A 19,141-nucleotide genomic window follows, 5' to 3' on the forward strand; every position below is an offset into this window, starting at 1 on the left:
TTATTGTATGAATTCAGTCCATTCGTCATTATAAACAGATAATGCCTGAAGTCGTTTTCTGCTGTTCGACTGTTTGATTGCTTCTGACAACTGAATGGCAAATTAAACAACTTCTAATAATTACTTGTAAGCCCCTTAGCTGATAATATCCAAAATGATTCAAATGCTAAGGAGTGCAGAATAACATTAAACTAGAGCTGTTGAAACCACCCGAGTGGGAAACCTGCAAATAGGTCTAATAAGCAAAGAAAGAAAACACAGCTGATTTTCAATTCTGATAGTCAGCATTAATGCTATACAAATATGGGATTTCTAATACAAAAAACAGCAACAGCTGCTTCTTAATGAGAAGAAAGGCAACAAAGGAAATAGGAAATGTGTTTTCTGAGATGTTACTTGTCAGTCTTTGAAAACAAATTGAGTTCTTGTGCTGTAACAAAAGAGCAATTCTTACACACGCTAAAATGAATCCTTTATTGTACTGTCAGAAATTTTATGACAGAAACATAAATTGTTTTATGTTTTGTCATCACAAGATCAGACTATACATTGCAGTGCTCCTGCTGAAATAACACTACCTGGCCCCAGCCAGTAACAACTTTATTTAGGGAATATGAACCATGTGCACTCTATGTAAACTAAAATAATAATAGTCTTAAAACTAGATTTTGACACATGGCCCCTCAACAAGTAAGTAAGTAAAGTTTATTTAGTATAGCACCTTTCACAGCACACAAAGTGCCTCAAAAGAGTAAAATTATTAAAAATAAGACCATAAAACAGTGAAAGAAACAGTTTGGTAATCCATCCTGGACAGAGTCAGACCAGCAATAAAAATCACAAATTATTCATTTGATCACAGATTGATCAGACCTGTGTAAAGTATGATAAGTAGGAAGAGAAAGAAGAAAAAGAGGAAGTTAAGCAAGTACAACTGGTAGAAGCTTAAATTAGCTTAAAAAAATCTCTACATGGTGTGACACCAATTTCACATGAAGACAGTCCTGTCAGCTTCACTTCAACAACAAGTTTAATAAGTTTAGCCTCAAAAGCCTGACTTAAATGATCAGAATCAGCTTCATTGGCCAAGTACATATAAAAGGAATCTGACTCAGTTTTTTCATTGCTCTCGATGTACTTACACAGAAGTAGACATAACAAACAAAAATTGGTGAATATATAAATATATATAGAAAAGCACCAATGACCAACAACAAAATATGTACCATCGGCTTCAGTCTTTTGTGTGTGTTTAATATGTCATTTACCTTTTCCTTTATACAGTATGGGTTGTTGATAAGTTGTTAATTTATGTAAGTGCAATTTTGTTATTTTATCAGAGCATTTGCATTGCGTGATACTTTATAGGCCATCATTTTACATTTCAGGAGTAAATGTTGTACTTTTTACGCCATTGGATTTATGTGACTGTTATTTTGCAATGTACTCATGCTCAAGATAAAAAAACATGATTTCATAAAGGAATGATGATTGTTTATACTAGTCAGCATTTAATGGAGTTACATAAACATCAGATGAGCAGTAATTTACAGTAACTCACACTCTAAAAAGGACATGTATTTATAAAGTAAGTGTAAGAACTGGTATATCCAATTTCATTTTAAAAGGGGAATACCTTACAAATGGTGTGTGTGTGTGTGCGTGTGAGAGAGAGAGAGCAACAGCAGCTGTTTGGTTTCACTCTCGGAAGCCACAAATGGAATGCTGCGCTCCCACTCCTTATGTGGTCATATTGAGCCTCAAAAGGAAGTTGGTGTCACTTTTATTATTGTCCCACCAGTAAAGCATCCGTTCCTCGTCTTTTTAAACAGTATTTACCGAGCTGTAGCACCGCATAAAAAGTAAAAACACACTGTCTGTCTTTGACTTAAGATATACTTAGTTAAAGTGATTTTATTTTAACCCTTGGCGTATTGTGTGCTTATTTGAGACAGTCACAGGTTTTTGTTTTCTGCCGGAATCGTCGCGTCTGCGGTCCTTCTGTTTCCGTATCTGGGAGGAGAGCAGCGGTGTGATTTCAGAGGAGTCTTTTATCTGGCAAAATGCAGGTTGGTATCTCTTTATTAGACTTTTAAACGCTATGGTCCAACGTTGATGAATGAGACGATTTAACATCGGTTGATGTCGGTGTTGAAAATAATTTCAGAGCAGAGTTTTGAAACTCAGCTAGCAGTGTAGCTGGGCGTTTCAATAGTTTACATGTTAGCTTTGCTATTAGCTAGCTATAGCTAAGCGTTTAATGCCTTAAACCTGTCAAAGAGACAGCAAGATATTGACAAGAAATTTGCTGAAACTAGAGCTGTTGGTGATAAATCGATTAGTTGGTAGACAGAAATTTAACTGATGACAATTTTGATCATGTCAAACATTTGGTAGTAACGGCTTGGAAAACGGAATGATCTAAATGATACAGCATTAGTGGAATTGTGAATAATCTACTGATGTTTTTTCGTCTTCATTTAATAGTCATTCTACAAAATGTAAAAGAAAAGAAAAAATAAATAGAGCTCAAACTGCTTATTTTTATGAGCAGTATGCTAGTCCAAAAGCCCAAAGCGTTTCCCTCTAACTTACCGATATGAAATGGAAAGAAAAGCAGAAAATCCTCACATTCAAATGCCTGAAGCCAGTAACTTCTTACTATTTTAACTTATTAGCTGAATGTTTCGATATCAAGTACTTTTTTGCCACCGGGGCAGTACAATACTTGGTTACAACAATAATGCTAGTTGGTACAGGGAGAATTTCATCTACAGTATCTGCAGTACAATATTTGCAAAATTGTAGTTAAAAATAGAGAAAATGCAGTTTTTACAAGCTCATGTTGTCAGTTCAGGTGTGGCTGTATTACTTTAAACTGAAACTTGCTCAGCCCAAGTCATGCTTACAGTACATTACCCACATTGCAGGTGAGGCAGATGCCCCTGGGGGCCCTGGCCTTTACACCACAACAGTCGTATTAGATTTATCTGCATCAGAATGTGAATCCAAGTATTGTCAAAATAAAAAAGGACCGCATGTGCAGAAACTCATAGGGGCCACAGTTTCAGAACAATTCAAGTTGGTTTCCACAGGAGTATATCATCCACCATCCAACCATCCACCCACTCATTTTTGAGATGATAATCTCACTAAGCATTTTTTTCTCAGCAGGTTTAGACACAGCCCTGTGATTACTTTTTCTCTCTGTCAGTTAGTCTTGTTTTATGTGTGTGGCAAATTAACCAATTTCATATATTTGGTGCTTAAACACGCCCAAACCCCCATCCAGGCCCACAGCATGCACATGCTTGTCTTAGACCATGGCTCATTCCCAGTTTAGTAAAGCAAAATGTATGTGTTAGAGTTGGTAAACTTGTGGAGGGAATTTGTTTGCGCAAAGATTGAAAAATTAAACCCTGACCTTGGTAATTTGGTACTGATCTTCAAAAACGGATTTCAGTTTTGAGATTCACTCCTCTGCTTACAAAAAGAGAAATACATCACATACCAGAGATAAAAGAACCCCAGAGTAACAGTACTTCTATATATGCTTTGTTTTCTCCCCAGGACCCGAACGAAGACACAGAGTGGAATGATATCTTGAGGAAGAAAGGCATTCTTCCTCCCAAAGAGGTACCTAAAGATGATGAAGAGGAGGAGTTGGCTCTCCAACAGCAGTCTGTGGGTAAGAGACCGTGTGGGATAAATATCGGTATCTCTTTGTGGCTTAATGTGGGAGATGCATGTTTCCACCTCACAAAACAACAAAACCCATATCAGTTTCCCTTTTGCTTATGGTTTTATTTGCATATGTACCAATGAAAATCATGTAAAGGATGTCAAATATGATATTTGATATTTATGAAGGAGTTCAATGTAGTCTAATTTGACCCCATTCAACTGATCAATGATGGTTGGATTATTTGCAAAACATATAATCGTCTGCTGTGACTTTTGTTGAATCTCTGAACAGTCAAAACATATGAGAGCATGACAATGGAAGAACTGGAGGAGAATGAAGATGAATTTGGTGAAGACGATGAGGCTGCCATTGAGATGTACAGGTAAGTGGAGATTATGCAGGTAGGCGTCTGGTGTACTGAGCAACTCCCAGTCATGGGTACTGTTTAAAAGTACCTTTTTTAAATCATGGCTTGATACCAGTAGAATGCCAAAAGTAAACATTGCGGAATTTGTCTGATTGCTAGGCTCATGCTCAGTCCAAGATTGTTACCAGGAAAATTATTAAGCCAGACCATATATATATATATATTTTTCAATATAAAAGTACCTTTTTCAGTATTCATTCTTTGCTTGATCTCAAGTCAAGTCAGATTTTATCACAAATTTGCTCTATGGGGCTTTATAATCTGAACAGCATACAACAGCCTCTGTCCTTAGAACCTCATTTCGGCTGTGGAAAAACTCCCCCAAAAAACCCTTAAATGGGGATGAAATGGAAAGAAAGCTCAGGAAGAGCATCAGAGGAGGGATCCCTCTCCCACGACAGACAGACAATAGATATCGCGTGTATAGAATAGACCAGCATAGTAAAATCACAGTATGGACAATCATGATGACAAAATTATGGATAGATTGTAACACATATGAAGAATGGATCCGGGAGGACTTTGAGCAACTTCAGGTGTCGTCAAAAAGATGAACCTGAGCCACACAAACTCCTCTCCACCATGGAGACCTGGAAGAGGGCAGACTGCACAAACACACAAGAGGCAAAACTCAAGCAAATCATTCACACAGACAGGAGAAAGAAACAGACACACACAGGGAGAGAGAGAGAGACAAGAGGAGAGGCTGAATCCCCTGGAGGACGAGGATCCAGATCCAAACACCTGGAATGAGGCACCGACAGCCAGGGGAGAGAAAGAGCTCCCAGGACCGCCAATGGTCCAGGGAAGCCAGAGTTTAAAGAGAGGACAAGGAGGAGAAAACCTAAAAAAAAAAACTAAAAAAAACTAGATAATTTTCTCGTAGGTGAAATTGTCTTTCATAATCATATATGCACATTCTGTAACCAGTACTGAACTAGCATGTTGGAACAGCACATTAGGACATTACTGTTAATTTTGAATCATTTTAAGACATGTGTAATATATTCGTGTGAGTGAAGAGGATGCAGAGGACAGGGTTAGATGGAGGCACATGATTCGCTGTGGCAACCCCTGAAAGGGAACAGCCGAAAGGAAAAGAAGAAGATAATATATTCCTCTGTTTTTGAAATATCGATTAAGGGAATTTTCTGGTCGCAAAATTTCTTCAAATCACATAAATCTATAAACCTCTGACAAGCTCTTATGAATGAGACTTCTATAATATGAGTCTTACTGAAAGCCATTCACTCTGACTGTACACTGATATGAGATGTGTCTCCTTGCAGACAGAAGCGTCTTGCAGAGTGGAAGGCGACTCAGATGAAGAATGTGTTCGGGGAGCTGGGGGAAATCTCAGGGCAGGACTACGTCAAGGAGGTCAACAAGGCCGGAGACGGCATCTGGGTGGTGCTGCACCTCTACAAACAGGGGTAGGTCATCCAACAAAATCTCGTACTTAAACACGTATGCCAAAAAAAAAGACAACTCTTGAAGTCCTATAGAAACATCTAATGTCTAAAAAGGACAGAAAATATTTTGAGATGTGTTTTTTTGAATGTCATGTCTTGATGCTGCTGTTTGATTTGGGTGAATTGACCCTTTAGACCATTTAATCTCTGTTAAGATTACATTCATACAGCCTACACAGCTGTTAAGGTGATGTCTGGACTTGTTTTGAGTCGTGGTTTTATTTGGATGTAAGGTTTTCAACAGATAGTGATGTTCTGTATGAGCTATTTCATTTGTTGCAGCTGTTGAAAAACTCAAACTGGTCTACTTTCAAACTTAAGAAGCATTTGCTTTCCTTCATATGAAAAGCTGTTTTGGGGAAACATTAATCCAAAATACCTTATGGTAGGATATGAGTGCGCACATGTGGAGCAGTACTTAAACCCCAAACCCTGGGAGTTTAAATACTGTGCTAAAAAGATAAGTACATTAATGGAGTAGTTGAATTTTGATAATCAATTATTTGTTTAAGTAATTTATCAAGCAAAAACATCAAACATTCTCTGGTTCCCACTTCTTAAATGTGAGTATTTGCTGCTTTTCTTTGTTTTATATCATTGTAAATTTAATATCTAGTTTTGGACTGTTGGTCGGACAAAATAAACAATTTGAAGACATCACCTTGCGCCCTGTCAAAACAATTAGAGAGATTAATTGATAATGAACATAATCATTTGTTGCAGCCCTAGCTGTCAGCCCATCAGTCTTCCCATTCTGACCAACTTTGGCTCTCACCCTACTGACACTTTCCAAGCAGAAAGTGCAGTTCTAACATGTCTGTATGATGTTTTCTCTCCTTTCCCAGGATCCCTCTATGTACCCTCATCAACCAGCACCTGAGCACGTTGGCCAGGAAGTTCCCTCAGACCAAGTTCCTCAAGTCCATCTCCACCACCTGCATCCCCAACTACCCCGACCGCAACCTGCCCACCATCTTTGTGTATTTAGAGGGAGAGATGAAGGCCCAGTTCATTGGGCCGCTGGTCTTTGGGGGCATGAACCTCAAAGTTGAAGGTAGGAGGCGACTTGCTTACAAAAAGCGTCAGGACTTTGAATACACACTTAAATCTTTCTAGTGTGACTGAAATAGTTGTAAATGGACATTTACTATTTCTTAGATTTGTTGTCTCAGCAGATTGGCTTATGTTTATAATAGTCAATTTTAAAACTGTACAGCTGTTGCTGTGTTATTTTTGGCATTTGATCTCAATTTAGTGTTTTAAAAAAGATGTTTTTGTTTAGTGACATTTTAATCTTTTAATTGTTGCAGTTTTAGTCTAGTTTTAGTCAGACAGTTTGGACAAAGACATTTTTTATCCATGCATTCTTACTTAAGTTTTGACAAGTTATACTATTTTATTAAATCTTTTCAGTGACCTTTCATCAAACGCTAATAGTTTTAGTTGTGCCTCAGGTTTCTTTGGAGGAAATTCCAGCAATAGTCTAAACTTAATAATGCGTTTAATAACACAGTAATATTCAGAAAGGTTGGATCATTTAAATGAAGGCAGCCAACTAAAACAGATCCTTAAGCCACTGACTAGATCAACATTGTCACTACACAGTGATGGTGTTAGTTTATTATAGCGTAATGGATCATTTTACACTCAGTTGCCAGTTTATTAGATACACCTAGCTAAAACTAATGCAACAGCCCTGGAAATATTCTACCTTTGATGAAAGTTCAAATGTTCAGTTTTTGTTGAAAGAGAGGTGTTGAATGAACTCTATTACATTATTGATATTTTATACCACTGACAGTGTAACAGCCAAATGCTGTACATTTCATAATATCTTGTGAGTGAAGTGTTTATTTGTCCTGTCTGTCCCACCCAGAGCTGGAGTGGAGGTTATCGGAGAGTGGGGCGGTGAAGACGGACCTGGAGGAAAACCCCAAGAAGCAAATCGAAGACAAGCTAATGTCATCGATCAGATGTTCGCTTCCTACACGAAAGGACAGTGACTCTGAGGACGAGGACTATTAGGAATAAAAACGCCTGTCACTCCAAACCAGAAAGGCTGTGTGCTTAAAACATCTGATGATGAGCAGGGACAGAGAAGGGACGGCATCCCCTTTATCAGCATATACATTTCATATTTTGACCATGTAGATGGCGCTTTTATACAGGGATCAATCCTGCTCAAGGGCATTTGGGACAGGACACTTGGCTGGAGAGAATCAAACCTATGACCTTGTTGTTGAACCAGCCAGCCTGTACATCTCTGTGGGAAAGTGGGGAAAACAGCACAACAATCACTCTTTTGTAATTTCACCAAACATCCAACTCCATCACCTCAATCTTTACAAAAGCATCAAAAACAAATTTTAACTTTTTTATTATGTTTCATGATAGTTGAAAATGTACACGTACATTTAAATCTGTTAAATTAAATGTGAGTTTACCTCTTTGCCACAATAATCTGTGCAAGTTCTCATTTTTTTGGAATCTGTGTCACTGTTGATTATAAAGAACTTGCTTAAGAGATTATTTTGAGTGTGTTCGATTGTATTGGGTGACACCCATGTCTTGTGTAACAGTGCAACATGCCATATTTGTGCTTGGGAGCAGTTCACATTGACTCACACCAATCGACATTTAGAAGCAGGAAGACACATGGCAATGCAGTTCTATTTTTTCCATCTGTACAGTAATTTATTTTCTGTTAACAAAAGTCATGTTTCTGTCTAGAGACATGTCAGAGATGCTGTATGTCGCTCCACCAGTCGATTTTAGGTGTGAAGTTCAGAGGCTCCCTGTGGCTCTTCTTCTCTTAAGCCTGATTTCTGTTTTTGTAGATTTTTCTTCTACAACATCACCTCCGGCAGACCTCGAATCTTCTGTTTCATTAGGAAGAAAGAGAAAAGTCAGTGTCAGCAGTAAATCGAACCTGAACAGTGATGTAACTTACGTTAACCTGTAATTTATGCTGGCTCTCTTAATCACTGGTTCACTACTATTTTGCTCCCCAAAGTCTCCTAAAAAGGTTGACTTTTTGTAGACAGAAAAGAAATGGGGTAACTTGTAAAATTCAATTTTCTAGTTTGAAATGCTGTCTTAGTAGCAGGTTTGAGATGAAGCCGTTAGTACCGTCCTGTTTTTAAATAATAAATGAATGGTCACTGCTCCATTTCATTTTAGCTACTTACACAGTATCTCCTGATCTTCTGAAACATACAGCTGAACAGTTAAAGAACAGAATACGTATCTTAGGTTTTCTCACCAAAAGTACCACCTTCTTATTTCTCCTCTGGGAAAGCTTGGGGGAAAGTCGCATCAAAGGATGAACAGAGTGAGACTGGAGGAGGAATCAAAGCAGAGATTAAATAACTGGTGAGCCACTGTTTTATATTGAGATGGTATCTGACATGGCTTAAAAAAAACTAGACATCTATTTTAAAGCTGTGTTCAGAACTGTAATAGCACAGTGTCAAAAACATGCAATGTTCTGCATTGGTATGAGTCTTATAACAATTTATAGAAATGCAAAATACAACAATGAGATTATAATCCATCAATATGATTATATTAGGTCCAATGCTAATGAGGTCCTTGGACTTATATTAGTAAAATACTGTAGGTCCAAGGAATCGGACCAGTGAAAGAGAAACTGGGTTTGGTACTGACTGAAATATGTCCATAGCATCTCAACCGTTAAGTACCAACGCTGATTTCTGCTCAGATTTGTAACCTTGTTTATTTAGATTTGATCGAGCATATTTTTCCTAAATCCTGATTTTGCCAGATATAGACCATTTTATTTAAAAATAATAATAAAGTTGTTGTATGTGTTTAGATAACAGTTGAAAGCTTTAAAGTATCCAAAAAAATAAAAGGTTTTGGTCTCAGTAGTGAAACCCAGGTAATGTATCGGCACTAATATTGAAAATGTTCAAACAATACCCTGCCAATAAATGAGATTTCAATTCTAAATCACACCTGTTTGCAAAGCCAGAATATTAAATTATCTTGGCATGATGATTCAGCTTTGGCTCTTCTAAAGTCAGGTGAAGCAGCTGCTCACATCAAAGCCACCTGCTGTATTGAAGTGTCAACTCTCAGAGACTTGATCTCTTCAGTGGACAGCTTCAGCATTTAAAAAATCCCTTTTGTAAATCAGCCTGTAAGCTTCCAGCAGATGTTTTCAAGTTCTCTGTTGCCATTTAAAATGACCGAAAGTGATACAACAACTTGGTGGAATTAGTGATATTAAATGAAAGCAACAACTCTTGAAAATGACATTTTAAGACATAATGAATCAAAAAGATGACACCACCAGTGGTTCGTTTGTCCCTCTGTTCACCTCATGCTGTACAGCTCCGACAGAGTTACGTGCTTTAGAGTAATGAAACAGGAACTGAAAAAAGGAGAAATTCAGAAGGTCAGTGAGCTGCTGCTGAAAAAATATTAGAAATCAGAAATAAAAACAACTGAGGTCGAAAACTTACTCTTTTGAAAACATTCTGGACTTGCTCCTGTGGAGAAACACAATTTCCGTTTAAAAACAGAAGTAACACATGGTAAAAATCACATGGTTTAATTTTTAGTTTGGATAATCCTGATGGTTGCATTCCAGCATTGTCCACCTATACAGTCTCTCACTATCATACTTTCACTGCATAACTAATATAACTAACATTCAGTCTTGTCACATAGAGTACAGTGGAGGGACACAACAACAGTAACTTCAGTAAAATCTAATGTCAGTGCAATGCAGCAACCAATGAATCCTTTCTCTAAGAAGCAAACAAGAAGCCAGTCACTGATGACACTTTGTCATAGACAAGTTGATTCAACAACTGTCATTTCTGAGGCCATAGTGAATAGTGGGTTTGTGTTCGTATTCCTGTTGTTTGGCCCATCACCTGCACATTAAGTTCTGTCCAAACTTTCAAAAAGAGATTTGAAACTGGTCAGAATACCCAAACAGACACCCTCTTCCTACTGACACACTTACATGTGTTATTCTCTTCATTGCAGAGTTTCTATTTTAGTTGTTAAGATTTGTTCCCCTTTTTCTAATTCTGTATGGTTTTAAAACAACTTTCTTTCCTTTTTGTCATTGCTTATGCTTATAATACTGAAAACACTTATTTGTTAGATATTTAAGATATTATTTAAGATGATGGACTAAGATTTCTGTTGGGAGTTGTAGATAAGTATTTGTTTTGATGTCTGGAGGCTGATGGTTCTCAGTGGTGAACTGCAATGTTACAAATACAGTTCTGTTAAAGTGTGATGAGGTTCATGATATCAGTAGCTGAGATGGCTGCTACAGGGACAAAACACGCAGGTCACTATTTCAGTCATGTTACCCACGGCTTTGCACATGCCATCACTGCTCTTTCTGCCATATATCACTGTGCCACACTGCTGTGAGACTAGAGGCCTCTGTGCTCTGTCTCTCTCTCAGTCTCTTAGCTGTTTTTCTCACTTGCTCTCCCTCTCCAAAATATGACAAACAACCCATATTTTATGTTGGCTATTGCACAGAAATCACAAGCCAATTAATTTACAAAAGCTGCAGCGTAATATTGTTATGATCATTTAGGGAAAAGACGGTGTAGTCCCTCATTCGTCCAGGAGTGTTCTATCGTAGAAAAGGTTTCAGTCGTAGTCATCTGGACACTGTTTTCAGAATCAAGACGTTTTGGCTCCCATCCGGAAGTCATTCTCAGTTGTTAAAAATGGAACGGGAACTCTGAACGGGAAATTTCTGAGTTCCCGTTCTATTTTTTAACAACTGAGAATGACTTCCGGATGGGAGCCGAAACGTCTTGATTCTGAAAACAGTGTCCAGATGACTACGACTGAAACCTTTTCTACGACATTTAGGGAAAACTTAGCCTAGTCCCTAGCCTCCTAATAGCACCACCCATGCCTGTTCCTGTTCCAAACCCTGTTTTCAGGTCAGCAGAATCAGAAAACATGTTTCTTAACAAACACCCATTTGTTAAAAAAAAAACCCCAAAAAAACAAAAAACAGTTGTATTGGTTCTTTATAGCCAGAGCCCCCCACCTGTCTTAAAGGTGTTCTGTTTAACATTATATTATTAGAACATAATCATTGCATTAATTGCTGTAAACAAAACCAGATCATCACTGAGCGGGCAGTTAGTAACGGGTCTCATGGGAAATGTGGTACTCCATTTTTTGAATGTTAACAGTACCACTGATATGGGGATAGAGGTGAACAATGCAGCAGTCTTGTGTTGACAATAATTATATCAAGATGCCTCTGGTATATCTGAGAAATGTTAAAAAATACTGCTTATTATATATAATATTATGTACCTTTAAAGTAAGTGTTTTTGGTGTTTGCCTTTTACCTACCTCATTCTGGTCTCTCCACAAAACATCACTCAAATCACCGCTTTGGATGCCGGGCACCTGCAGACAAATAGCACACAAGTATGAATTAATAATAGACAATGAATGCACTGCAGTTTCCAAGGGAAAAAAGACTTTAGACTAATAAAGACAGCCTGCTGCTTGGACTGAATGCAAATGCAGATCACTGCGATCTATTGACTCATTCTTTGGTCCAACAATATTTATTCTTGCATATTGTGCATATTGTTGGTGTTGCTTAGCCACTGAGTCAGGAAGATATAAGGAAGAAATATTTTTATTAATATCTTACAGAGAGAGAGAGCTGTTGGTTAATGATTAAAGTGAGTGATTAACTGAGGACTCTACAACCAGCACAACTCTTTTGACTGCCCTTCTATTTTCTTTACACCCACATATAACATTAACATTCCTTTCTCTACTCACAACCTGAAAATAATTCATTGTTAACTGGCCCAAACATCACATGTGGAAATGGGACCAAGGAAGGTACACTTGCATGTAGTTGTCAGAAAGTGTTAATGAATGCTACAGGGATGATTTGAGTGTTGATGAATGTAAATTCCCCACCTTTCTCAACACTATCCCATCTTCCCACTGATCGAAAGGACTGGCATCTGAGAGAAGAGCACATGTGAGGACATCCCAGGGCAGAATCTCAATTTTTTTGATACAAACATCATTTCCATCACGATAATAAATACATTAGGAGAAATCACTGTGACATTGTACAATAATACTGTAACAATTCTATAGCACTCTAAGTGTGTTTGTGGTCCGCAAAAACAACTTTAAAGTGATTTATTGTACTGAATTGTATTTGTATGTGCTGTAACTACGAACACCTTTATACAATAATCTCATAAGAACTGACTATATAGTTGGTGCAATACTAAATTTCTAGTGACTTTATGATACAGCTTATTTGTATGAGCAGCTAGGCCAGTAGCTGCTTCTGCTAAACAATTAGCTTTTTTTTTTAAAGATTTACTGTTTGGGCTTTGTTTCATAGGAACAGCTGAAGAGAGACAGAGAAAGGAGGGAAGACATGCACCAAAGGGCTGCGGGCTGGATTTGAACCCAGCTTACTGCGGTAAGGATTCAGCATTGGATGTTAGGCACATACTCTTCCAGGTGAGCTACTGGGGTACCCTCCACCTTGCCTTTTGATGAAAACAATGAGGCCTTTTGCAAAGAGTGTTGGTAACTTTACACTTATAAATATTATAAATAGTCTTAAATCCAAATTTAAGTTTATTGAGGTAATGATGTGCATTTCAGAGAATCCCTCAGTTTCAAACCTTAAAGAGTAACTTAACACCAGCCTTGATGCAGTGATGCTGACGTGCACTCAAGATGTGTTTAGTACATCCTGACATCACTGCTGCTTTGGGTGTGGACCAGTAGAGGACTAGTAGAGGTCAGTGAAATTATGCTTTCAGCCAGGTATTAAGGTAGTTGGTACTTTCCAGTGGTCGCAAGTAACTAAATACATTTACTCAAGTTGTGTAGTAAAGTATAATTTTGAAATACTTGTACGTTATTTGAGTATTTAGATTTTATATTACTGTATACTTCAATTCCACAGAATTCAGAGGGCAATATTGCACTTTTTATGCCATTTGATAGCTATGGTTCCTCGTTCTTTCGCAGATTCAGATTTTACATATAAGGTAAATGATCATCTTAAAAAATACAATGCATCGTCATAGATTAACTAAACAACAGTATATGAAGTAGTTAAAATTATCTCCACTTGGACCAACTACAACATGAAAATGCTGTTTACACATTAATGTATATATCTGGATCTGGAAGGATCCATTTTACATAATGAGTACTTTTACTTTTAAATCTTTAAGTATGTTTTGTTGCTAGTACGTCTGTACTCTTACTTAATTACATTTTTGAATAGAGGACTTTTACTTGTCTATTAGTATTAGTATTGTATATGAGTATATTAGGTATTTCTACTTTTGAAGGTTTGGTAAAGGATTGTAAAGGATTTCATTCCACCACTGCGTTTCTCTAATGAGGCATACTTTATAAAAGGTTTATATGTTGAAATGGTTATTGAATAATTTATTATTGCTTTACAAGCCAGTAAAAGCCATTAATAAGGACACTGTATTGTATTATATATATATCCTCTCCCAGCATAACTTGATTTGTCATAGCTCTTTAATTCATGGACCGTTTACCCTCTGAAAACAAACTGCAGTGCATCCAGACTAAAATTTATTTTTAAATAACTTATTAAAGTTTACATCTGTAGACTTGATGAGTTACTGTAAAATGGAAACCATGACCTTTTGTTAATGACCTGCAACAGCTGATTGTTAATGAGTTTCTTACACTATAATTTGTAATCATACCTGAAATAGTACAGTATGGTATGGTTTATTTGCATAGCACCTTTCAAACACAGTGGCAACTTGCTATCACTATGATAGGTTAGATGTATAATATTTTTTTCTATAATAAACTGTAATTTTGCACATTTTGTGTATTAGTCAGGATTCGTCTACTAGATGAATTTATCTAAAAAAAATAAAGTTTTTAAAAAATGAAAATGTTTGTTATTTGCATTTACAATCATTAAAGACATTAACAAACCATTACTTTTTAGCATAATAAAGCAGTCATTTAGATGTAGTTGAGTCAGTCCTCGTTTTAAAATACCTGTCAATCACCCACCTGTTGTGCTCCAAGATCCAAGAAACCAGAACAAACATAAAAGAAAAAGTTGTCGCACAGTTGGCAGAGTCATGATTCTGTGTTTCCTCTCTCCTCGTCCTCTCTTAATTCCTCTCTGGTCTGCTGGGTTCGGTTCGGTTCGGTTCGGCTCACCTCGTTGATCTCGTTCCCCAACAGCTGTGCGGTCTGAGCTGCAGTTTAAAAGCACACAACCTTGCGGGGTGACAGTCATCCTCAAATACGCAGAGGTGACCAATCACACCGACCCGGTCATCAGCACAATCCAACGCACCCTCCACCCCCATCTTTCTCTCTCTCGCTCTCTCTCTCTCTCGCTCTCTCTCTCTCACACACACACACACACATTTTTTTCTGGGAATGACACTGTACTGGGAATACTGGGCTGTTTTTTTTTAACACAAATTATGCAACGTGGGCTGTGCGATGGCAGGTTGTTAATATGGATAATGTGACTGGAATCTCCTTCAGCTTGAAAGGGAAATGGATGATAACCCTGATGAAAAGCAGCCAATGAACTACATGAAATGTTGTAAGGGAGGGAATGCTTGAATAGAGTTAAATCTTTATTTTTTTAGAATTACATCTTATATGATTTTTGAGAACATGTTACAGTGTAATATTTGTGAAGCTCACTGCAAATTCTCAGGCAAAAAAGTTTTGGAGGAATCATATTCACTCCGCCCTCCGACATGTGTAATAGCAAAGCAAGGAAGATGTCAGTTTTTATAGTATGAAACATGTAAGCCCTCATGTGCTCTAGTGGATTTTTGTTTAAGTTGATGTATGTTAGTTAATATATCTAAATTGTATGCCACCTGCATAGTTCAGACAATAAGGTTGGCATATTTATCATGGTTGTCTATGTGATGATATTCAGTCTCATCGCTCTGGGTATCAGCTTGCTGCCTTTCTGGTTGATTTGAAGCAGAGCTGTGACACAGGATGTGACACGTTTCATCTCAGGACAACAATGTGCAGAAGGTTATGGATTTCAGCTTTGAGCACCACTGATATGTTGATATAAATTATGGAAATATGCCAAGAATGGCTGTTGTTGTAATTGTTTATTATAGTAAAAGTAAAGTTATTGCAAAATTATGAGTTATGAGTATGATTATTTTGTTGTACTGGATAACAAACATGAATTGGTTAATTTTTTTTGTTATTTCATGGAAACAAAGTTTTGTTTTCCTGACATATTCCTGACTTCAGTTATTTCTGGAAGAGAGATTGATTAGGCTTCCCCAGAATCCTCAAACTCTGCCTCCTCCACATGTCTGTCCTTTCACTCAGGCTTCTCTGTGCTGGACCAGCGGCCATCCCGGGACCCCTCTCTCTCCCCTGGCTGTCGGTGCCTCATTCCAGATGTTTGGATCTGGATCTTCACCCTCCAGGAGATTCAGCTATCCTCCTGTCTCTCCATCTGTGTGTTTGTTTCCTTTCTCCTATCTGTGTGAAAGGTGTGCTTGAGTTTTGCCTCTTGTGTGTTTGTGTAGTCTGTCCTCGTCTAAGTTTCCATGGTGGAGAGGAGGTGGTGTGGGTCAGGTCCCATCTGTTTGGCGACACCTGAAGTTGCTCAACGTACTTCCGGATCCATATTCTTCATATATGTTACAGTCTATTCAGAATTTTGCCATCCTGATTGTCCATGCTGTGATTTTATTATATTGGTCTATTCTATACACGTGACATCTATTGCATGTCTGTCCATCCTGAGAGAGGGATCCCTCCTCTCATCCTGAGGTTTCTTCCATTTCATCTACTATATTACTATACTATACTATACTATACTATACTATACTATACTATACTATATTACTATATTCCCATTCAAGATCATCTATGGAAGCGTACACAGGACTATATTCAAATCATAATGTAAACTTGGCCTGAGTTCAAATCCAGCCTGTGACCTTTTTGCTGCATATCAGCCCCTCTCTCTCCCTTTTTCCTGTCTATCTTCAGCTGCACTATCTAATGAAAAAGGCAACAAAAAAAGCCCCACCGAAAAACAATAAAATAAAAATTACTAGAACTCCCTCACGCACCTGAGTTTTCGCTTCTGTGACCATAGAAGATGCAGTCCTTCTGACCTGTAGATAATTCTCAGCTTCAGGGGTTTCCTGGGAAAACCAAGCCTGAAAGGCCTCTTTATTCAGCTTTACCACGAGTGTCCACAATCAGTTTCTTAGGTTGTCACACGATGACCTTCAGGCCACAACTCTGAGCAGCCGCCTCAGCAATTGAGATTAACCATCCTAGTTATTGGGCCTCATGTGGATTGATTGAGATAAAACTGAAGATATGCTATACTTTTTGTAGCCTTTTTCCCCTCAAACTTCAAGCATTGACCTGCCTTAATGATGTCAATTAATGTGCATTGTCCATGATATATAAATAAATATAAGTGAAGAAAGATATCTCTCTTATTGTGGGACAGAAAGGTTTCCTCTGCTGATCTAAGTGAGTCAGACAGGTTGGTCCAAAGGCTAATCCAGTGTTGTTTTATTTAACTGATCTGGTAACAGATCTGTTGTCAGGTTGTGCTCTGATGTGGACACTGTATGTTGTTCTGTTCAGGGATTAACTGCCCATATCAGGTAGACTGGAGACAGAGCTGCATTTAACCAGACTGGCATTCACATTTCCCATGACACTTGATTTTACACAAAATCTGACCTTTCCAAGGTAAAGGTGACTCCCCATTGTCACACAATTTGGCTTTATGTCAGAATGCTCACTGCCCTGCTTTGTGGTGTATTTTGGTGGAAGATGATTGTGAGAATAATAGGCAAATACATTGTGAAATCATGTCAAATAAAAATTTGGTGTATTACCTGTATGTCAAATACAAGCGTGGCTGCTTAGGTTTTGTAAAAGACCCTGAGTCACATTTTATGGAGTATGTATCTCTGCCCTTTGAGTTTCACAAACTTATTTTCCTCTGTGCCACTCTGACTGTTGTTTTGGTAAGAAAATGTTGGACTTTAAAAATAAATATAACCTCAAATATGACCTCATGTGTAGTCCATTATTACAGACTCTGTGTTTTTTAATCTATCAACAGGCACAAAAAAAAGTGAACACTATAAATGCACGTTCGCTATAGGGGAGCATTTTAAAGCTCCACTAATCAACGATTCAAACATTACATGTAATGTGAAAGCAGATGCTGGCAGTGATGAACTCACAAAGAATTATCACCTAACTATACTTTTTAGCCTCTTTTTGCTCATTGTTTTGGTTTTATGGCACATTAACTGTATGGTTGAGTCTTTGTGCGCTCTCATCAACCAGCAGCAAACAAACTCTGATAAACCAATTGCACACCACCTGCCCAGAACTAAAAACAAACAGGTGGGCAAAGTTACCGACTAGCTGGTGAAGAAGGTGGAACATCTAGCAGCTAAAGTCTAAAATCTTTCTCAGAAGTTGGTGGTGAAACTGAGCTAAAAGGAGAGTGAATATTGGACTTCCATTCATCAGGATGACACAAATAAGACGTAAACAAAAATGTTAATGTTGCTCCATGCCTTCTGGATGTGTAAATTAGCAACTGATTGCTAACTCATTAGCCAAATTATCCCTGCTCTTGACACTTTCTTTTCTTCTAAGAAATGTTTGAGGGATACATTTTGTTTCATAATGCACATTTTCAAAAAAAAAAAAAAAAAAAAAAATCCTTGTTGCTAACACTTTTTGCCAAAAAATCTGACTTTTCATGGAACCTCATTGACTGGATATGTATTTTGGTGTTTTTTTTTCTGTTTATCTTGTCTATCTACATGATTGGTTTAATTTAATATTTCAGGACTGCGAGTAACAAGTAATACATTCAAAAAGAGCTACTCAGCAGACTGATTGAGCCAGCTTCCCTGTCTTGTGGCAGAGATAAAAAAGCAACTCAAACACTATGGCTCTTGAATCTTCCCAGTGTGCAGCGTATTTGAAGATCTGGTAATCACAGGCCATCTTGTGTGATTGGCCTGCATGAAAACAAGGAAATAGGAATAATTGAGCCACAGAGAAGCAGCTGAAGAGCTTCTTATTCACTTTCTCATTTCGAAAGATGGACATTCTCCATTCAATGGCACTTACAAAGCCACAGAGCTACAAAACGCAGTACTTGATGTGGAACTTGAAGCCCTGATCAGAAAAACTGCAGTGATTGTTCTTTCAAATGCCTAATTCAGCAGTTGTATTATTGGTTTTATCTGTCTATATTTGTTACTTTCCATTATTTCATCACAATTACACATTTATATTTTTCTTGTGTTGTACAAATCAAGCAAGGAGATACGTCATTTGCAGCTACCACCTTTGTTTGGATTAGGAAATAGAGTCGTAACTTGAAAAACACGTTAAAAATCTTTTTTATTATGAGGCAGACAGAACATTTTTAGTGATCTTTAGTGATCCCCTGACTTTTCATCTCATGCCACCAGCAGG

General features: G+C 37.7%; 2 protein-coding genes across 3 annotated transcripts; one reads left to right on the top strand and one right to left on the bottom strand.

Moving 5' to 3' along the window:
- Positions 1–1,931: 1,931 nt before the first annotated feature.
- pdcl3 (phosducin-like 3) lies at positions 1,932–8,113 on the top strand. Its single transcript, XM_044215801.1, has 6 exons — positions 1,932–2,069; positions 3,571–3,688; positions 3,977–4,067; positions 5,402–5,545; positions 6,430–6,638; positions 7,461–8,113. The coding sequence occupies exons 1-6, from the start codon at positions 2,064–2,066 to the stop codon at positions 7,607–7,609; spliced, it is 717 nt and encodes a 238-aa protein (XP_044071736.1). The 5' UTR covers positions 1,932–2,063; the 3' UTR covers positions 7,610–8,113.
- Positions 7,945–14,959, bottom strand: nms (neuromedin S). Of its 2 annotated transcripts, none has more exons than XM_044215802.1 (7): positions 14,672–14,959; positions 12,545–12,591; positions 11,957–12,013; positions 10,072–10,098; positions 9,900–9,980; positions 8,847–8,921; positions 7,945–8,463 (listed from the first exon to the last, which is right to left on the bottom strand). In XM_044215802.1, the coding sequence occupies exons 1-7, from the start codon at positions 14,901–14,903 to the stop codon at positions 8,431–8,433; spliced, it is 552 nt and encodes a 183-aa protein (XP_044071737.1). In that variant the 5' UTR covers positions 14,904–14,959; the 3' UTR covers positions 7,945–8,430. The 2 variants fall into 2 exon arrangements, with proteins under 2 accessions (XP_044071737.1, XP_044071738.1); XM_044215803.1 differs by having other exon boundaries at positions 9,927–9,980; positions 14,672–14,955.
- Between the last annotated feature and the right edge of the window lie 4,182 nt (positions 14,960–19,141).

Source organism: Siniperca chuatsi, linkage group LG12 (genome assembly GCF_020085105.1).
Source record: "Siniperca chuatsi isolate FFG_IHB_CAS linkage group LG12, ASM2008510v1, whole genome shotgun sequence".
Taxonomy (NCBI): Eukaryota; Metazoa; Chordata; class Actinopteri; order Centrarchiformes; family Sinipercidae; genus Siniperca; species Siniperca chuatsi.